Source organism: Trichosurus vulpecula, chromosome 6 (genome assembly GCF_011100635.1).
Source record: "Trichosurus vulpecula isolate mTriVul1 chromosome 6, mTriVul1.pri, whole genome shotgun sequence".
Taxonomy (NCBI): domain Eukaryota; kingdom Metazoa; phylum Chordata; class Mammalia; order Diprotodontia; family Phalangeridae; genus Trichosurus; species Trichosurus vulpecula.
Window position 1 is genome coordinate 185,904,079 of NC_050578.1, and position 22,016 is coordinate 185,926,094.

The 22,016-nt window shown below is 36.3% G+C and overlaps 1 protein-coding gene across 5 annotated transcripts in view; it reads left to right on the forward strand.

The window, feature by feature from the left end:
- The window catches only part of PPARGC1A (PPARG coactivator 1 alpha), a 784,344-nt gene extending 763,079 nt beyond the window's left edge, over positions 1-21,265 (forward strand). For all 5 annotated transcript variants that reach the window (XM_036762810.1, XM_036762813.1, XM_036762815.1 and 2 more), the window contains exons 9-13: positions 513-617; positions 744-864; positions 8,672-8,793; positions 9,132-9,283; positions 17,408-21,265. In XM_036762810.1, coding sequence (XP_036618705.1) covers positions 513-617; positions 744-864; positions 8,672-8,793; positions 9,132-9,283; positions 17,408-17,511 — 604 coding nt within the window. In that variant the 3' untranslated portion in view covers positions 17,512-21,265. The remainder of the gene's footprint in view (positions 1-512; positions 618-743; positions 865-8,671; positions 8,794-9,131; positions 9,284-17,407) is intronic.
- The last annotated feature ends 751 nt before the right edge of the window (positions 21,266-22,016 follow it).

Here is a 22,016-nt window from a genome sequence, read left to right on the forward strand (position 1 = left end):
GAAGTCAGAAACATTCTAAATCCATAGATACTCCAGTTCTTGCCACTGAATTGCAGAGAGATGCCAGAGCTAACAAGATTGCTGTTGCACTTAACAATTCTCCTCCTCTTCTCTTAAATCTTCCAGCCTTGAACATGCCACATAGAGCCAGTCAGATCAGAGAGTACAATTTGTAAGAAACTTGCTCATCTAACTTTTTCCATTACCTGGAGAGCTGCCCTATGCCAGTATAGTTGAGATCCATGCAGGATAAAGCTGACAATGTACCAGACCTGGTGCTCAGTGTTAACATCAATAAGAGACGCTGAGAGAGAACACATCACTCCAGACCTTTAAGCTGACTAGATGATCACAAACTGTCACTGGGAAATCTCCCTGGTAGGGAGAAGGAAAATGCCCATTTATGTAAGATGTAGCTCTAGAGTCTTCCGGACTGCCGATAAACTCAGCCTCAGTGGCAGGTGCAAATGTTTTTTTTTTTTTCTGTTCTGTTTTTTTCTCCTCTCCTGCAGATCTTGTTACTTCTATGAGTCCAGCCACTGCAGACACCGGGGACATCACAGTTCTCCCTTATATGCGAGGTCACGCTCCAGATCGCCTTATGGCCGTAGGCCCAGGTGATGATGCCTTTGGTTTTCCTCTGCCTCCCTTTCCTCCTGATAACAAGATGCCCAGAATTGTATTCTTCATTTTATACTAGCAAATTGAGGTGCTTGATTTAATGATTCAGTTGTGTTTCCCAGGTATGACAGCTACGAAGAATATCAGCATGAAAAGCTGAAGAGGGAAGAATACCGCAAAGAATATGAGAAACGGGAGTCTGAAAGGGCCAAGCAAAGAGAGAGGCAAAGGCAAAAGGCAATTGTAAGCAGCATGGAGATTACTTTCATTCTAAAGGAATTTGTTGTATTTTGTTTTTCATTTTGTAGATTAGAACTAAAACTGAGGTGGACCCTCTGGTAAAATAACTAAAAATATCTTTTAGCTTTAAAAATCACATATATCTATCTTCAACTTTATAATATTGCTTACCTCTAGGCAAATGCCAAGTTGGTATGTCTTCTTCACCTTAACCTATACTACATGTTTTATGCTATGGATTAAAACATTTAATCATCATTGAAGAGAGTAAAGATATATTGCGCAAGAGAAATTAGGTTTGTCCCCTCCCAGGATGAGTTCCCACTTATCCCTTCCTTATTAATATGATTGACTGAGACCCCAGAGATTGAGTGGCCATTGCAGAGATGGACTCAAGTGAAGTTTGGGGAAGGTGAAACTTGGGAGAAATTTTAGGGACAATTGTCATTCCTTGACATTTCTATGAATATACAATCAGATTATTTATGCACATTTATCCACATCTTCCAGCCGTTTTCTTTGCAGAGCCCATTATATGCTATAATACCATGTTTTCCCATATTCTCCATGGACCAGGTCTAGAGGTAGTAATAAATTTCTCTTTATAAAAATTCAGTTTTGACCTATTCTCACAGTTTAGGCTAACTCTCATCCGTCCTTTACCATCTGTAGCCAGTTGGCCACAAGGTTTCCCCCTAAACAGCTGCTAAAGCCATTGCTAATGTGCATCTGCACCCCAGAAAACCAGGGCAGTTCCCTGGCTCATTAGCTAGCCATTGCTTGAACAATCACCAGCAGCTACTTAAGTAAGTCTGAGGGAAGTTCTGTTGCATTTGGCTGAAAGTACAAAGAGCCAAGGAGGAAAAGTTCATTTGGTATTCTTAGTAATGACTTATGTCTATCATAATTTAAGGGAAGACTGCAGTGTTTGCCACTTCAAGATAGATAGATAGAGATAAAGAAAGGTTTGTGGCCCTGTGACCAAGAAGAAACATGTGAGAAAGCTGGAAAAAGATAATCCAAATTAGACTGTAGCCTATCCATTTATAGGCTAGAGAGAAGATGACCAACAATAGGGAAGGGCTAGGTGAACAATAGACCTGAAAATTAATGGCACTGAAATCTGGAATGAAATCAAACTGGCCAGGTAAGAAAGTTAGTAATACATTTAGGGGAGTTGGGGCTCAGGCATGGGCTGTGGGACTTGCAGACACTTGTCATAGCTCTCATCCTCATTTTCCCTAGCTATGAAATGAGCTGTGGTTTTAACAGTTTAGTTCATTAACATTTGTGGAGACTAATGAAAATTAAAAGTCCCATTTGGGAAGTATATTGAAAGTATATTTAATTAGTGACCAAGCCAAGACCTTTCTTTAATAGAGAGGGAACATACTGGTGACCTGTGTGGAAAAAAGTTACATTTTTAGTGTTTTCAGATTTGGTTTTTATTAGATTTTTTAAACCCTTCATTATATCGCCTCATGGACATTGTATACCTCTGCAAAACAGATCATGTTTTAACTAATAACTGTTTTGACTGACTAGTAAGCAAGTCAGTCAAAAAAAAAAAGGTTTTTCATATAGACGGCTGAAAAACTAACATTAAAATATAGTTCAAACATACATAATGGCCCATGTATGGGAAGCCTTTCCATTTTCAGGGAGATATACCTATATGTCAGTTGCTGAGTGGGCCATATTATTGCAGAGAACTATTTAGGGCCCTTAAAAAACTTTTGAGAAATTTTAAAGAAAAATTAAAGAACCATGGTTTGAAATTTTGTAGGTCTTTCAAGATAAACAATAGATAACCTTAAATGATTACTAATTGACATTTAGCATATCAGAGACATATATAATTAATTTGTTCATTGCTCTTCCATTTGTTTTTTTCTGCCTCAAACACCACCCTAAGAACTAGGGTCTTTCTGCAAATCACTCTCAGCTTTATCTTTTAGGTTTAAAAAGTTTAAAGTCATTTAAGATATTTTAATGGAATCTTGTGAGCCAAAGCTCAGTATTTTATATCTAAACTACAACTGTTTTAATTTCCTATGGAGTTTTCAGTCCAGTCTGTTTGCAATCTGTACACTTTGCTGCCAAAAAAACCATGATAATGAGATGTTAATTTAAAATACAAAAAAAGAAATTATGATATGGCCGGGCATTTAAAACCAAATCTTTAGTGCTTGGGCAATGACTCTGGCATTTTAATTTTGCCAGGTCAACTGTGTCCAAGTTGACTTAGCAAAACAAAACTCGACCCAGTAACAATGTTTATCCAATGAGAGACCAACAGCATCATAGAGTCTTTGATGTTAAGGTAATTATGCCATATTTCTGATCCTCATTTTTGTAGGGAGGAAATGATATTTTTTATGAGTAGGAGTGTTACACTCTGTGGCTGAGAGCATTGTTAACCCAAATGTACTAGCAAACTATTCTTAGGTCTAAAGGGTCATTATGAATGCCTGTATACATACTGCTCCCTTAGGCAGCTGTCCATTTTTCCTCCAGGACCTATTTGTGTCTATCCTAACTCAAATATATACAGTAGTCCTGAGCATGCCTAATCTTGATTGATCTCAGAAGATAAGCAAGACCAGTTCTTGTTAGTACCTAGTTTGGAGACCTCCCCTTAAAACAATTGGAGCTTTCTTTTCAAGATTCTAAACACAAAATTAAGACTCAGTAAGCACCAGTTGAAGGAACTTATGTCCTCCAGGCTTGGCTCTCTGAGTTCATCATCATCATCATCATTTTCTTATTAAGAAGAATAGTAGAAGAATATATTTTAGACCGGGGGAACCTGTAGGTCCTTGGGTGTGGCCTTTTGACTGAATCCACACTTTATAGAACAAATCCTTTTATTGTGGGGATTTGTTCTGCGAAGCTTGGATTCAGTTGAAGAGCTGCACTTGAGGACCTAGAAGGCCACATGTGGCCTCGAGGATGCAGGTTCCCCAACCTTGTTTTTTTACATTTCATTGGAGGTATCTGGACAGTTCTTTGTACCTCCCGCCACATCTTTCCATTCTTTACTATTCCCTTCTCAGACTTTTGTCCATGGAGTCAGTTTCTACTATAGGATTCCTTTGTTCCCTTCTTTGGTAACATTGTATATTTGGATTAGAACTGTTAGGAGGTATCAAATCACCTTCAGCTTGGAGAATGAGCTCAGGAGTCTTTAATTGTTTGGATTGGAAAAAAGAAGAATTTTCACATTATATGTTTCTTAAGAAACAAGTCTGGAAGTGAAAATCAGAATTTAAATTGTCTAGTCTTTTCAGTTTTGTTTCCCAGCACTGCAAAGATAATGTTTAATGATTTAGTCTTTAGCCAAATTCAGCTTATTCTGGGTAGTTCATAATTTGAAACAACAGCTTTTCCGCAGTTTACTAATTGCCCTCATACTGTTTTTGATATTAGATAATGCAAAGTCAGTTAATATAATTCTGTTTCTTTTTGTATTTGTCCCCTGTGTTTTGACTTAATGAGGATTTACTATTCTTGTTAATGCAACATAAACCTTAAGTTTTATTATATACCCCAGCAGTAAACTATTCTTTATAAATGTAAAGGTATTTGAGAATAGAAGATATTTGTCAAATATTACATACATCCTTATAAATTACAAAAATTGACTGAATACTATTTTGAAGAAATTTTTTCAAGGTTTTTAATATTTCAGTTCTATAAGGAATTTTTAAAATGTCACTAATAATAATAATAACTCACATGCATATAGTACAAGTTAAGTTTTATATAGCAGTTTCCTCATATCAGTGAAGATTGATATCTTTTTGTCTTCAAAGATATAAAGTGCATTGTCCCTAATCACATAGCTACTAATATTTGAAGGCCCCTTGATACTCTGAAGGCCAGGGTTCTTTCCATTCTACCATGGGATATCACGTAGCTCCTGTGAAGTAGCCATTTTTTAACATTTGCAAATACGACCTATAAAATTAGCCTGTGAATTTTGTTTTAATTTTCAGACATACTTCTCTATCTGCCTAAAAATAAAGGGGTTTGGTAGTTAGCGGTTCATTAACATTCTGTATTTGTGCTTTTATGTACAACAGGACACTTAAGGCTTTCATTACATAGCCCTGAAATTAGGAGAACCGAATTTTTTTTTTTTGTTTTGTAGTACTCCACAACAAAGATGTCAACATGGGTTCAAGCAATCATTTTTCTCTGGAGATAGCAGAGATCTTGTCTCCTTCTTGCTTTTTGTAGGAGAAGAAAATTAAGGACAGACAGTTGAAGCATTATGCCATTGCTTAGTGTCCCAGAGTGACTGTGGCGGAGCCAGAATGGATGAGTGGTGAACTTTGGATTGGGAGATCTAGATTCAGGGCTCAGTTCTTCCCCTTACCTGTGGGATGTTGAGCAAGCCCCTTGACTTACATAAGCCTCAATTTCCTCATATTGTAAATGATTGGTGGGGGGTAGACTGAATGATTTCTGAGCCTCCCTCCTGGACAAGAGTCTGTGGTTCTTTGTATTTCCAGCTAACTTGTTTAGGTCCATCCTATCTTTTCCCCAATGCCTGGGGATCAACGTCACTCCTGAATTGATCATTGGCTCTTACCCTTGCCTAAAATGGTAAAAGGGTCTCCTGTGGCATCCTGGGTCATCTCCAGTCATCCTGATGAATATCTGGTCACTGGATCCAGGTGGCTCTGGAGGAGAAAGTGAGGCTGGTGACCTTGCACAGCCCTCCCTCACTCAAATCAAAGTTGACTGCAAGTCATGTCATCATGATGCCTGGTCCTCTGATGCCATGGTCCTCTTCAAAAACAAAGGACAAACACAACCTGTTGTACTCAGCAAGGCCTGGGGTGCTAGAGAGAGAGGTTATGAACCTGCCCAATTCTGTTTAAACACTTATGTGAGGTCATAGGATTGAGTACTGGCAGAGATGGCCTTAGACACGATCTTGTTCATCTTTCTCACCTTTGCAAGAGAGGAAATCTCCTCTCAGAGATGGCAAAGTATCTTGACTGGGGTCACAGGGGAACATAAGTAACTGAGCTGGAATTTGAATGGGAATCCTTTCCAAAGTCAGTGCTCTTTCCTTCTCTCCCGCCACCTCCTCCGGTGCTGTGAATTTCATTTTAATTTCAGAATCCCCTCAAGTTTATTAAATCCCTTAGTAGTAGTTCATAGGATCAAAGCATCATAGGTTTGGAGCTGGAAAGGACTGAAATATCATATAGTTCAACCTCCCTTTTTTAAGGAAACTGAGTCCCAGAAAAGGGAAATAACTTCCCAAGATCACAGAGTCAGAATCTGAACTCAAATTCTCTGATTCCACTCTTCTTTCTGCTACAGTATCTGAGTGGTTCCTTTGCAATTCAGTTTCTTATATTTATTTCTCCCCATTTTTCTTTTTATAGTAGTAAACCTCCAAAAATATGTTTTTTAAAGAACATACCACACATACATGTACACACTGCTGAAAAATTTACATGACAGTCCATGCACTCCGCTGCTTTTGACATTACCTTTAAGTAAATAAAATGGAATATGGTGTTATGATCTCAGTGCCAAAGGACGTGCAATACAGTTATGTGGTTATTATCACTAGCCACTTAATATTTATTGACCTACTCAATGTGTGAGGTACCGTATAGTAGCCAAATTACATTTTGGGAGGGGGATTGAGATATATACATATGAAAATACTTCATCCAGTCAGCTCTTGTGGTTTAGTAACTAATATAAGTAGAACTGTACTTTATCAACTGTTTCAGCTCAGTAAAAACTTTGATTTGCTGAGATACTCTTTAACAGTGATTCCTGCATACATTTAACCTAAATTATAAAACTGTAGAAATTCCAAAAGGCAACCTCTGTTAATTTATCCAATCCTATTACTCATATAGGATTGTTACTACTAAAATCTATTTTAATCTAGCTTTTGTAATGAAAATATAAATTTGTAGAATCCTAGAGAATTAAGGCAGGGGATATATCTGATGCTTTTCTTGGGTGTATTCTATAGCAACTAGAATGAGATTGCTTGATAGACACAGGTGAGGAGATCTCAGTAAGGCATCATGCTTGCTCCCCCACTTCTAAATTAAATTATTTGTTTTTATAATTTTATTTTTATTGTGAATTTAACAATAATCAATGAACATTTTAATATAGAAAAAAGAATATGAAAGAAGTTTGTATAAGAAACTGAACTTCAATTGAGTACAGTTTGTCTTTAAGAAGTACATATATATAATATATGATCAATATATATGTAAATTTAACAAAGTAAAATAAAACAGCTCTATTTATGTCCACTTCTGCACTTTTCTGGGGGTTTTCTGTGTATTTCAAAAATGTTTTATGAATGCCTTTTTGGGGGGTAAGAGGACATCTATCATTACCCCCTAACTCTTTTCTCTCTTGTAGTCCTCCCTTATAGCAAATATGTATAGTCCAGCAAAACATATCAACACATTGGCCATATCTGCAAATATATATCTCCTTCTTCATCTTTGTGTAGCTCATTACTTTTCTGTCAAAGAGTGGGAAGTGTTTCATTCTTTTAACAAAGAAGAGCACTGTTTTATATTTAAAACAATTTAATTCACATGAATCTTCATATAAAAGGAAAAAAACAGTTCTATGACCAGTATCCAAATTTTGACATACAGTGAACCAACCCTCCTTGAGTCTAATTTAAGTGCTTTTCTCTTTGTTCTGACCTCAGTGGAGACAGAGAACAGGTAGCCCCTTTTAAGGTACCCTTGGAGTATTCTTAGGAGACAGTCCTAAGCCCTCCATCTTTTCTGATGGCCAAATAACACAATTACCTTTAATTCTGTCTAGTTCATCGGAGTTTCACACATGTGATGCTTCTTTCCAGAAATCAAAGAATCACTTGTTATTTTTAAAATTAATCTTGGCCTATAAAAGTGACCCTCCTATTTTTGTAAGCTTATAAATTGCTAATGATATTAGAGTTTAATAATATTAACTGATATTGGGTACAAAAGACCAGGCTCTTAATAAATAGACTAGTCTGTGGCTAGACATAGAGAAACAAGAAGAGCTTTATTCCCACTGGCTTTTAGTTCATATTCCCCAGGGCTCTATTCTGATGGGAGATATCAGTATCCATGGGCCACGTTTTCTCAGTAAGCTAAATTGATGATGAACTTTATAACTCTTGAAAATGGACATTTTCCTTACCTATTTCCTGATTAAAAAACAAGCAGATGGAGCCAAATTATTTTTCTGCAGAGAGGCCTTTAAGTCAGTGATGGAAGAGTTGTCAGTCAGTCTGGCCTTGTTCTTTATTTGACCTGGACTGATAATTTCATTGGCACTGAGAACTCCTGCTACCGATGGTCACTGCTTGGCAACATAGAGTCTTAAAGTATTTCCTAGGGGGCACCTTAGGGTTAAATGACTTGCCCAGGTTGGTCAAACAGTCTTATGTCAGAGGTAGGACCCAAAGCCTGGTTTTCCTGGCTCTGAGACGCAGTCTCTCCTCTTGGCTGCCTCTCTAGTCTTTATCCAACATAAAATATTCCTATCCAGCACAAAAAGCTGATAACTAAAAGAGGAAAAAGGAGACAGCAAAGAAGGAGAATGAAACGCATTAGAGAAATTAGCGTGAGAACAGTGTAAACATAGTCAAATGATGGAAGGTCATGCTGACTTGACTAGAACTTGCCTGGCCTGTGTGTTCATGTTAGGCAAACTTGTACATTTGTCTGTAGGTACACATGTAGATACAACTTCTCTACCTCCTCCTCCTCCGGCACTAACAAGAATGCTTCTCTTGTTTTCCCTATAGGAAGAGCGTCGTGTGATTTATGTTGGCAAAATCAGACCTGACACCACCCGGACAGAACTGAGGGACCGTTTTGAAGTTTTTGGTGAAATTGAGGAGTGCACAGTAAATCTGCGGGATGATGGGTGAGAAGCTTCAAGATTATTTCTTGTTTAGAAGCTGACGTTATGTAAAAAATTACGGCCCTAAGATTCCTGGTATGGGAGTTGCCAGTGTAAGTGCTTTGAACGATGACATGTTGAGTTCAAAACCTTATTTATTTTCTTTCATCCCCATTTATTAATCTTTCTAGTTGAGATTTCCTGTCCCAGAAATAAGTATTTAGCTGCCTGACAGGACAATCACCCTGATAAATGGAGGCAGAGGTTTAGGTGTTGCAAAAGGAAGTAGAAAGGGTTACATTTATATATGTTAATGCTTCTCAGCAGTCACTGAACTTTTCCCCCTTTTTTGCCCATTACAGAGACAGCTATGGTTTCATCACCTATCGCTATACTTGTGATGCTTTTGCTGCTCTTGAAAATGGATACACTTTGCGCAGGTCGAATGAACCTGACTTTGAGCTGTACTTTTGTGGACGCAAGCAATATTTCAAGTCTAACTATGCAGACCTAGGTATGGATTTTTATTGTACTTGGGATGAGGACTACAGAATGTAAAGATCAGAATGGGAGCAAACATAATCCATGTGCACCTGAGGTTGGACTTTAGTTTGGTCTTATTGGAAAGAGTATTTAAATACAGATTTTATGTATAAGGCAGCCTCAGAGGCAAGGGGCTTAGGAAAGAAGTCCATACCTCTTAGCTCTAGGTTCAGGTGTTTATTTTCTGTGGGATGTGCATAAATGTTTTTTAAATTAATAATGAATGCTGAATCCTTCTGTGCAAATACAAAATTGTAATCATTATTTTGTTGAAACAACTATCTAAAAAGCCTTGTTTTCTCATCTTCCCTATTCCATCCCATTTGCTGTGAATTGCAGCTCATGAGGAAAAACATCTAGCTTTTGATATACATATTCTTCTTTTCACTTTATAAAGTTTAATTTTTTCCTGCAGCATGTAAATCCCTACATAAAGGGGATTTTATGAGACTTATTCGTCTCTGAGATTATTAAAAAAAAAAAGCAAGCTACTACTGAGGCATCTCACATAAAAATTTTTTAATGAATTAATGGCTGTGATCATTAAAATTATTTCATAGTCCTGCACCAGGACATTAACAAGTTCTTATTTATATAAAGCCCTAGGCCCTATATAAATGAACGAATGAATACAAAATGTTGTGTTTTCTTTTCCCAAACCAAATGTTGTCTTCTTAGAGTAATTGACATAGGTGATATGCATTGTTCAGAGTGAATATGCTATAATTCACTTCACTGGATAAATAGATGGTTTAAAGCAGGAGAAGGGTAGCTGACTGTTAGAGAGATAGAAAGCCGGTGATGAAAATATAAAAGGCAGCAAGTCATTTGTTCAAATGTTGACTGATAAAAACAGCCAAGACAGATTGAAGTCTCGAGTTGATTTGACTTATTTTCTTCAGTGATGAAGGCCAAAGTGTTTCTAGTCTCTCAAAACTTGTGGGATTTCAAGTAAGCTATATAAAGGGACTCTTTAGAACATGATTCATCATTACGAGAAGGAAGTTTGGATGGTATTCCCAAATTGAATTTGATTGTCCTTGAAATATTTCAAGAACACATTTTTTCCTCTTAGTCATTATCCCTTGCTTCCATATAATAATAGAAATTAAGACCTTTAAAAGTTGGATCTTTGTTTTTCGAAAAGTATATTTGAGATGAATTTTCTAACTCACAACTGCTTGAGGAATGTTTTTATTAAACATAAACATTAAAGGAATTCTAAAAATGGAAGAAACACATTGGATATCATATTTGGGACTGATCAAAGTGTACCTGTGTTGGGGGATTTCTAAGATAAATATGCTTGCACCAGTTCTATTGCTTATGGAAAAAAATCATATCAACAGTAATGGAGACAAAAGGCTCTCAAGTGTGTCAGAGGAAAATAAAAATGCAGTCAATCAATAAGCATTATTAAGTACCAGTGCTACACACAGGAACTGTTCTATGTTCTGAATATACAAATACAAAGTGAGACAGCCCCTGCTCTTAAGAAGCTTATATTATACCAAAAAGGTAAAACATATTCACAGATAAATAAACAAATGATTTATATAAAATAAAACCTTGATTAACCAGAACTCAACTAATAAGAACCTTCAATCACTGTACATAGAGAAACAAGGTGCACATAAGAAGAAAACATACTTGTTATTGCTATTTAAAGGAAGATCCAAGGAATATCCTGAGATCTGCTATCATTGAAAATATTCAGGCCTTCAGTCTTATCCAATGAAAATCCATATTCAGAATGATGATGTTGAAATACCACCAGATCCTGGATTATGAACTCAATTTAATTCATCAAATATTTATTGAACACTTATGACTATATTAAATGTTGGGATTTGTAGACAGACTCAAAACAGTCCTTGCTTTCAAAGAACTTGTGTTCTACTGAAGGTTTATTTTATATACAGATATATGTATGTACACAAATGTACACATATAAATACACCTATACATACACAGTAAATTCACAATAGTTTGGGATGGAGGCAGGGGCAGGGCACTAACAAGTGAGGGTAACAGGAGAGGCTTTTGTGGGAGGTAGTATCTGATCTCAGCCTTGAAGGAAGCTAGGGATTCTTAGATATTTAGATGAGGAAGGAGAATATTCTAGGTTGGGGACAGAAGACAATAGGCCCATAGGCAGGAAGAAGATGGAAAATGATGGACAAGAAAAGCAAGCAAAGCACTTTGGCTAAAACTTACTGCACATGAGTAATATGAAATAAAACTAGAAATCTAGACTGGATCGGTATTGGGAAGGGCTTGCAATGCTAAATGGAGGAGTTACTTATTGATTTTAGAGTCAATTGTGATCCATTGAAACTCCTTGAGCAGGGTGATGACAGTCATACCTGTGCTTTAGGAAGATCTATTTTTAGCAGTTGTATGGAAGATAGATTGGAGAGGAAATTAGAGACAGGGGGTCAATAGGGAAACTGTTAGAGTAGAACAGGTAAGAGGTGATGGGAGCCTAAACTATAGTGGGGATTAGGTAAGTGGAAAGACAGGGATGGATACTAGAGATGTTGTAAAGGTACAGTTAAGAAGACTTGGCAATTGATTGGATACAAAGAGTGAAGGAGAGTGAAACAAAAACAGTTACTTGAGGTTGTAAACCTGGTTAAAAGTTGATTATTTTTTAAACAGAAATTGGGAAGATATGGAGAAGAATGACATAAGTGGGGAGATGATGAGTCCCATTCTGGATATGTAAAGATTGAGATGGCTATGGGACACGTAGGTGGAACTGTCCAATAGGTAGTTGTTGAGAGACTGTAACACAGGAGAGATGAGTGGTAGATGTAGGTTTGGGAGTTATCTGTAAATAAATGATAACTGAGTCTATGTAGAAGTTGATAGGATTGCTAAGAGACTAGGGTGAAGGAAAGAGGATAAGGACAGAGCCCTGGAATGTACCCAAGCTTAAGGCATGGGACATGGATTGAACAAAAAAATAGACTAAGGAAGAACAGTAAAACTAAGAAAAAGAGAATAAATAAGTAGCATTTTTGCAAAAATCAAAGGTAGAGTGGATATACAAAAATAAGTGGTGGGGGATGGAGGGAGGGGAAGGTGTCAGCCATGTTAGATGTCCAAAGGTCAAGAAGGATAAAGATGATGGAAAGTCTAGTGGAATAAGCAGTTAAGAGACCAATTAACCTAGGAGACAGTAGTTTAAATGAAATGACTGAAGTGGGCACAGTTATACCCCAGAAGACATTGGGACAAACTTCTATTGCTAAGTGAGAACTGGTTTTTCCAAGACTTAGCTTCAGATGGGAGTGTATAAAAATACAATTCTATCTTTGTACGATTGTAATGGTACAATTATTACACATCAAATATGAAAGACCTGAAAGAGGGAAATAAGTTCAAGTGATAGAAAAAAGTCCAAAAATAGTTAGAAAATCACGTCGCACTTAAATTTTGTGCTAAAATGATTTGAACAAAAAAAATTCAGAAGGAGAAACAAATGAGCCAATTTTGCTATCCCCATGTTAAATTTAATATTTAGATCAGAAGCTGGATTTCAAGAGGTTTAGAACTGGGTGAGGAGGTAAAAAAACAAAGGGTAGATGACTTTTTTCTAGGAATTTGTTCATGAGAGGAAGAAGATATAGGACAATAGCTTGAGGGGATGGCTAGGTGAAATGAATTTATTTTAAGAATGAGGAAGGAAGATGCTCATTATATTGTATTTCCTGAGGAAGAAAGGGAGATTAATACATTTTAAAGAGATTTCCATGAAGAAGTTTCTGGCAACCACATTAACCAGAACTTTTAATTAGCTATAATAGCCCATTACTTCAACTTACTGGTTAATCGAGGTTTTGCTATAGTGAAGCAAAGAGTTGCCTATAGCTTTCTGATGATTTTATTGCTAGTTTCTTTATAATGTTATAGAATATGGCTTGCTTTATCAGCAATTTATAGTAGTAATAATAACTATCAGTATGTAGTTTGGGATAATAAGGACTTTACCCTTCACCACATAACAGAAGTCAGGCAGATTTACCCTTCATTATCATAAGAGAAAACGTGGAGTTTAATGTTAAATTCAAAATAGGTATATTGTATTAGAAATCTTTGAAAATTAACATGCCAGGGCTACAAAGAACTAGAAATGAAATGGGTGCCCATCGGTTGAAAAGTGGCCAGACAAATTATGGTGTATTAATATAACAGAATATTATTATAGCATCAGAAATGGTGAGTATGGTGGATTCACAGAAACTTGAGAAGACCTGTGTAAATGAATGCAAAATGAAAAAACCAAGAAAATTATTTACATGTGGCTCACAAGAATGTATAGTGAAACAGCTTTGAAAGACTTTAGGCATTTAAAGTTCTTTATCCCCACTGAGGAACCTGGATTCTGCCCCAGAACCAGCCTGGGCTATGATCTGTGGGCTTTCACTTGATCTTGCCTGAATCCAAGCTTTCATTTGCCTCACTTGTCAGCCACCTCCAGATGTGTACCCACTATGTGCATAATATCCTCTTGCCTACCTTTCCAGCACTTCTTTATAAGTTGTCTTCCTCCATTAGGATGGAACCGCTTGAAAGTTGGAATCATCTTGCTTGGGATTTTTATCACCAGTCGGTAGCTGTCTCTGATGCATAGTAAATGTTTAATACATTATCTATCTATATATCTGTCTGTCCATCCATCCATCCATCCATCCATCCATCACTGTCATTTGCCATCTATCATCTATCTATATCTCTCTGTCTTCATTTGTTTCTTCCTTCCTTCTTTCCTTCCCTCCCTCCCTCTTTCCCTCCTTCCTTCCTTCCTTTCTTTCTTTCTTTCTTTCTTTCTTTCTTGTTCTCTTTTGTTCTCTCTTTCTTCCTTTCTTTCTTTCTTTCTTGTTCTCTTTCGTTCTCTCTCTCCTTCTTTCTTTCTTTCTTTCTTTCTTTCTTTCTTTCTTTCTTTCTTTCTTTCTTTCTTTCTTTCTTTTTTCCTTCCTTCCTTCCTTCCTTCCTTCCTTCCTTTCTTTCTTTCTTGTTCTCTTTCGTTCTCTCTCTCTTTCTTTCTTTCTTTCTGTCTTTCTTTCTTTCTCTTTCTTTCTCTTTCTTTCTTTCTTTCTTGTTCTCTTTCGTTCTCTCTCTCTCTCCTTCTTTCTTTCTTTCTTTTTTCCTTCCTTCCTTCCTTCCTTCCTTTCTTTCTTTCTTTCTTTCTTTCTTTCTCTTTCTTTCTCTTTCTTTCTTTCTTTCTTTTTTCCTTCCTTCCTTCCTGTCTACCTATCTACCTACCTACCTACCATCAAAGCAGTGACTAATACATCTTCAAAAGACTAATGATGAATTATCCTTACTACCTCTTGCTAGAATGGTGATAGACTAGAGAATATGAGACATACATTTTCAAAACTGGTCAATATGTTGATTTGTTTTGCTGGACTATACAAGGGAATGTTGTAAGTGAGGGCTTGTATTTGGTGGTCGTGGGGAATTGTTAGGGGGTCAGTAAGTGGATGTTAGAAATACAAGAAGAAAGAAAGGATGAAATCAAAGAAGGAAGGAAGGAATATCAAAACTTTTTAATGCACAGAAGAAAACAAAAACAAAACAGGGCCATTTTGTTACCACCATGTTAAATTTAATATACACTTTAAAATACTTATATTTTACAGAAATTCAGTTTCCTATATAATGTTCTTGTTTGTTCTTCTGTGTCTATTGAAATATTCATGTTTGTCGATGACTTAGTTAATAAAACAGAAAATTAAAAAGATAAATCAACATCAGATATGCCTCAATTGACAGAACTTTACATTAAAAAGTTTAAACTTAACTAATTCATGAATTATCACAGATTCACTCTAAGGAATTTCATAGTCTGGGCTTACAGTACTTCAAGCCCTTTTCTGCCATTTGTCCTACATAATGGCACAAGTTGAAGGTGTTGACTTTTCCAGTCTTTATTACAGCTAAATTCTGATAAGTGGATAACATTTCACTGTAACCAGTATTGACACAACACTTGCCTTTTTGATTTGATAACAGCTCTAGGAATACTAGCTCTCAGTTAGATGGGGAAATCATTTGTTTGGGAATAAAATCGTCAATTCAGTTTTTTTTTCACTAGTTGCATGTCTGTTGGGCTGGGCAAGAATATGCCCCAGCAGACAGTGGGACAACTTCCATTGATAAATGAGAACTTTTTTTTCTTAGTCCTTAGCTTCAGATATGAGGATCTGTATAAACATACTGTAATGATACAATTATTATGTTTCAAATCTGAATGACTTGAAAGAGGCCAATAAGTTCAAGTGATAGAAAAAGTGCAAAAATAGTGAGAAAAATGACATTGCATTTAAATTTTGTGTTAAAATGAATTGAGACTGATTGCTGAAGAATTTAAAAGATTACTCCCCACCACAGTGAACAGCATGTGAGTCAGTCAATTATAGCACCAGAATTTCTGATATTATATTTTATGACTTATGAATAAAACATGAGTGTTTATTAGTATGGTTGGTTGAAAAAAGTATTATGGTCAATGTTTTATCAGAAATGTTTTTTTTAATATAAGATACAAATATGAAGTAGTAGGCCTAGGGAGAGGTATTCCATTATTTTCTCTGTGTCAGGTCTTCTGATGAGCTATATTACCACTCACTGTCATGAAAGAAAGTATGGTCTTTCAAGCTTCAAAAGGCTGATTTGTATAAGTAAAAGACTGATACACACATACATATACACATATTTATGTGTGTATATGTATGTGTGTATATGCTTGTGTTTATATTATATTCTTGTGTTTTATTTTATTAATTATATTGCATTATATTAATTATATCATATCACATCATATCATATCCCCAGGGCTGGTGCAAGGGATATAGCCCCCAGACTGATAGGAAGAGGATCAGAGTAAGAATCAGATCTGGGTTCTAGTTACACTTCAGTCTATAATATATTTCATGACCTTAAGCAATAATAATGATGATGCTGGGCCTGATGATGATAAACTATACCTGGAAATCTCTTCCTCCTCATCTTCTCCTCTTAGTTTCCTTCATACCCCAGATAAAATCCTACCTTCTACAAGAAACATTTCTCAGTCTCCGTTAATGCTAGTGTCTTCCCTCTGATGATTATCTCCAATTTACCCTGTGTAAATCTTGTTTTTACATAGTTATTTTCATGTCTCCCCCATTGGACGGTGAGCTCTTTGAAAAAAGGGATTGTCTTTTACCTTTCTTTGTATCCCCGGCACCTAGTGACTGGCAAATAGTCAGTAAATGCTTACTAAATGCTTGTTGACTGACTGACATTTATGTAACATTTAAAGATTTATCAAATGAGTTTTTTACACAACCCTATTGTGGTGAAAATGTTATTTTTATTTTATAGATGAGGCTTTGGAAAGAGGTTAAATGCGATCTCTAGGGTGGGGGGGATGGAGAAAAGGGGGACAAAAAGAAATTTACGTGATAACTTTATTACATATTTAAAAGGAATAGCAAGTTGTACTTAATAGATTTGCATTTTCATGTGCAGTCATCTTTTTTTATTATAATATGTTATGGAAATATTTGTTTTATTCCATAAGTTAAAAATAAAATAAAAAATGTTAAAAAGTTCAAAAGAAGAAAGAGGTTAAGTGATTTGCTCAGTCATACAGCTAATACCAAAGCTGTGACTCCACATCCAGCCTTCTTTCTGTTATACCATGGTGCTCAGCCTTCTAGAGAGTAGGAATTGTTTAATTCTTAGTATGTTTCCTCAACAGCCAGCACAGTGCCTGGCATAAGGTAGGTGCTTGATAAATGCTTGGCAATTGATTAATCCATTTCAGCTGCCTGATTTGAAATACAGGGAGAAAAAAAAATACTTGTGTATCTTGCAGAAATGTGACAATCATACAAGGAAATGAGTTAATGTATGATACATATGTCACATGTCATTATTGTGTTTTGCACCTAATGGCTAATAGATGTTTGTTGAGTTGAATTAAAATTATGATGATTGTTAATTTCTAATGAAGCAAGTCATCTCATACTTCTGTTCGATGAGGTTTTGAAGGTTGTCTAGGAATGCTGCTTCTGACTTGGCACTAATTTTGTTTCAGATTCACACTCAGATGATTTTGACCCTGCTTCTACCAAGAGCAAATATGACTCTCTGGATTTTGATAGTTTACTGAAAGAGGCCCAGAGAAGCCTGCGCAGGTAACAAGCCCACAGGCTGAGGATAATGGAGGGATGGTGAATACCTCACAGGACATCACGTCCTTCAATATGGACTCTTGAAAGTCATACTTAGGAATTTATCCTACTTTACACTCTCTGTACAAAAATTTTAAAAAAAGGTTTACATGAACACGGCTGCTGAGGAGGGAAGAGGCCAAAGGGACATCGAGTAAGCACATGTTTATCCATGGGGGTCAGCTTTGCTTTCCTGGGATGACAGTGGTGGTTGTTGTGGCATTGTGTGTGTGTGTGTGTGTGTGTGTGTGTGTGTGTGTCTTTGTGTTTGGGGGGGTGAGGGTACAAGCAATGGCTGGCGAAAGTGCAAATGCGAACCACTTGAAGTGACAGCAGTTCCATAGAGAGACACTTTAAACCTAGAACTTCAAAATGTCCGTGCTGTATCTAAAAAGAAAAAAAAAAGGAAAAGCAAACAAACCACAGATCACCCTATACTGACCACAGGTGATGCCTGGGCTTCAGCTGCTGAGCTCTTGTTTTTTTTTAGAAAGAGAAAACACAAGCAAACACAACCTTCTCTGGTATTGTAATGATGATGTGACAATCCTGAGGAAAGGACAGGTCCCACAGACCTAACATCCTCTCTCTCTTTTTTTTTTCTTTTTCTTTTTCCCTGTTGACCTTGGAGCCTGGATGGAAGCATAAACAGCGGGCACTGGAATATTAAACCTCTTAATATTTTGAAGTTTCTGTAGTTCATCCTTTATCCTGACACCCATGTAAATGTCCCAAATGTGGATCTTCCACAGCAGATTTTAAAAGCCTTGTCAATGGTCACACGTGCAACTTGTTCAGCAGTCCTTTCTGATGAGTGGACACGATGTTACGTTATTAACGAGAGTTGGGTAGAACTATCTGGGATGTGTTCAGATAGTGAGTGTATTTACTACATTCTCCGATGTAGTTAAGTATTTACAGATGTTCAATGGAGTATTTTTATTTTGTGTACATACTCTATGACGATGTTCTTTTTTTGTTACAGCTATGCACTGTAAATGCAGCCTTCTTTTCAAAACTGCTCAATTTTTCTTAATCAAGAATATTCAAATGTAATTAGGAGGTGAAACAATTATTGTATACTAACATATTTAGAAAGCTGAACTTATGCTTATATATATTTGATTGTAAAAAAAAAGACAGTGTGTGTGTTTGTTGAGTGCAAAACAAAAAAAGAAAAAAAAAACACAAACCGTTGCTTTATGCACATTCATCCCTTCTTCGGTGAGCTTTGATCTAAGCTTCTTGTCAAGGAAAATCCTAGCCCCCAAAAGGTATTCACCACTTCTGCGATTTTTTCCCACATTTTCTTGTTGCTTGTTTTTCTTTGAAGTTTTATACACTGGATTTGTTAGGGGGATGAAATTTTCTCATCTAAAAATTTTTCTAGAAGAGATCATGATTTTATGTAAAGTCTCTCAATGGATAATCATTAAGAAATGTTTTTATTTTCTGTATCAACAGTAGTTTTGAAACTAGAGGTCAAGGATCTTTTTAAAATGCTGTTTTGTTTTATTTTTCGTGATTTTAATTTGATACAAAATGCTGAGGTAATAATTATAGTATGATTTTTACAATAATTAATATGTGTGTATGAAATCTATCTTTGAAGCCAGTATCTCTCTTCATTGGCAGAGTTCAAGAATGGTATTTATCTATATTTTTTACAGTTATGCATCCTGTATAAATGCTGATATTTCATTCCTTTGTTTACTAAAGAGACATATTTATCAGTTGCAGATAGCATATTTATTATAAATTATAAGGTGGCAAAAATAAGAAAGCCAGTGGAAATGTTATACCCAGGATGCATGACACTTGTCAGGTTCGAATTTTAAGCACTTCATTTGGGAAATTCAGCTTTTGCAGAAGCAATGTTTCTCCTTGCACTAGCATGGCCTCCCAATGTGACCATGACATTGTTCTTGACAACATTGCTTCTTCTAAATTAAATGGAAACTTCTGAAAATCTCCATCTTGAGCATCCGGATTTCATCTTGAGTGTGGAGTCCCTAGAGCTGAATCAGTAAAGTCTGGAGAACGTATTCAAGTTTATAAATTGATATTCGATTACTGTTTGGCATTCATGACTTCGTTTTAAAGATACGGTATACCTCCCTACTTAATCTTTCTGTTCTCTCCCCCTCCCCCAATGCAATCTTATAAAACTGATTTCACCCCCAGGCTAATGCAGCGGATTTTGATAGCTGCATTCATTTATCACCAGCAGATTGTGTTCTGAGAGATTCCACTGTCTGTCCTGTCGGATGCTTGCTTGACTTTTTGGCTTCTTATTTCTAAGTAGATAGAAAGCAATAAAAAAAATTAAAAAAATAAAAACTTGTTCACTGGTTCTGCGTTACAACAGTAACACCTTTAATCCGCCTAATTCTTATTGTTCTGTAGGTTAAAATGCAGGTATTTTAACTCTGTGTGAACGCCAAACTAAAGTTTACAATTTTTCTTTTTGAATTTTGAGTATCTTCTGTTGTAGAATAATGATAAAAAAGACTATTAAAAGCAATAAATTATTTTTAAGAAATCAATATTTAGTATATCATATTATGTGTTCAAGGACCACCAGATGCATTACCTATTTTGCCTTTAAATTTTTGTGATCCAGTTTTAAATACATTTTCTCTTTTGCCCTGAATTGCTGACATAAGTATTTTTTTTAAATTTGTTAAAAGATAGCAACACAGACCTTATATCATGGTTTAATTTTTTTTCCCCACTGGCCTGATGAATATTCTTTCCATGAAGATAGCTTTCCTCCATGGACTTCAAATTGCCTATAAAATTAGCGCAAAGAAAGGATCACTAAACCATCCGAATAGTGCTTTTTATATCTTAAGCAGACACTGTGGGTAGCCCATCAAAAATGTAAACTGTGTTCCCTTTATTTTTAAGAGAACATTTCAAATGAACACATGCACCCCATCATTATTGGAGGCCCATTTCAGCATAGATCTGTATGTCTTTTAGATGAACGGTGTGCTGTTGCTTTCATGCTGTGGTAAGTATCCCATCTGCAATATTGGTAACTAAACTGGTGCTTTATACGTGTGGGCCTTTTAAAGAGTCATATAGCAGGGTAATTCCTACCTAACGCAAACTGTTTTGAGACTCCAAAATAAGGCATCTTCATTTTGAGGGGTCAGGGGAGAGGGGAATCAATCTATACTAAATGACTAAGAACAAATGTTGGGCTATCAACACCCAAGACAGCATGGTGAGGAGGGTCTACGCTACTAGGGCGTGATGGTTGGGTCAGTTGAAAAAAAAAAAAGGAAACCTTGTAATGGCTTTAGGTGTAAGTTTACAGTAGGTAATGATTATGTGTCCTTTGTGATGGCTGTAATGAGAACTCGAATCACTGTAGTCTAAGACCTGATCTATAAATGACCTAGAATAGCCATGTCATATAATGTGATGATTCTGAATTTGTACCTCTGTGACAGACATTTTCAATAATGTGAACCACTGATTGGATGGAGCCACTTAAAGATTTGTAGGTGAAAGTGTAATACTGTTGGTTGAACTATGCTGAACGGGGAAAGTGAACTTTTAGTTTAGCCCTCAATGGGCTATTTTCCACCTGCCAATTCTACATGTACTATTGTGGTTTTATTCATTGTATGGAAATTCCTGTGATTTTTTTTAATGTGCAGTACACATCAGCCTCACTGAGTTAATAAAGGGAAACGAATATTTCAAATCCACTTCTGTTTTCTTATTTATCATAACCAACTCCCTGACATGTTTCTTAGATTGGGGCACATTTACTCTCTCATTACCATCCTGCCTCCCCCTCTTCTCTCTGTTTGCCTCTTTTCCATATTCATAGTAGGACTTTAGCTTTAATATAACATAAACCTTGTGGTTTACCTTTTTTTTTTTAAGACAGAGCAAAGGTAGATACAGAAATTTCTAAAATGAAATACAATAGGTGAAAACCTGCCATGTGATATTTTTCTAGGAGTTAGTCCTGTTTTATTATTATAATCTGGGCAAAACACATTTTTAGGCAACAATCATTGCCCCAGGGGAGAACATAGCTTAACATTCAGCTTAGGAAACAGTTCCACTCAAAGCATACAGAACTTCTCTCAGGCATTTGTAATGTACCTTAGTCTTTCATTCTTCTGTCATCAGGTTGAATCTGGGACAAGTTAATAGCTACTGAAAAGCTATGATTATGATGATTCGACCCACATGTAAAGGAGGTATCTGTTGACGGCAGGGAAAATAAGCAATGTTCTTATCCCTCTCCTCTGTGTTCCAGAGTTAGCCCTTTGGAATTGGGGCAGGGGCTGCCTTCAATCAGTGTGGCCAACCGCATTTTCTCTAAACAAAAAGAAGGCCTTAGAGAACATTACAAAATTGACTTGCTTCCTTTCCTGACCTGATAACACGGCTTTCTAAATCACACACAGTATCTCATCCTTTTTGTTGGCATCATAGTTGGACTTT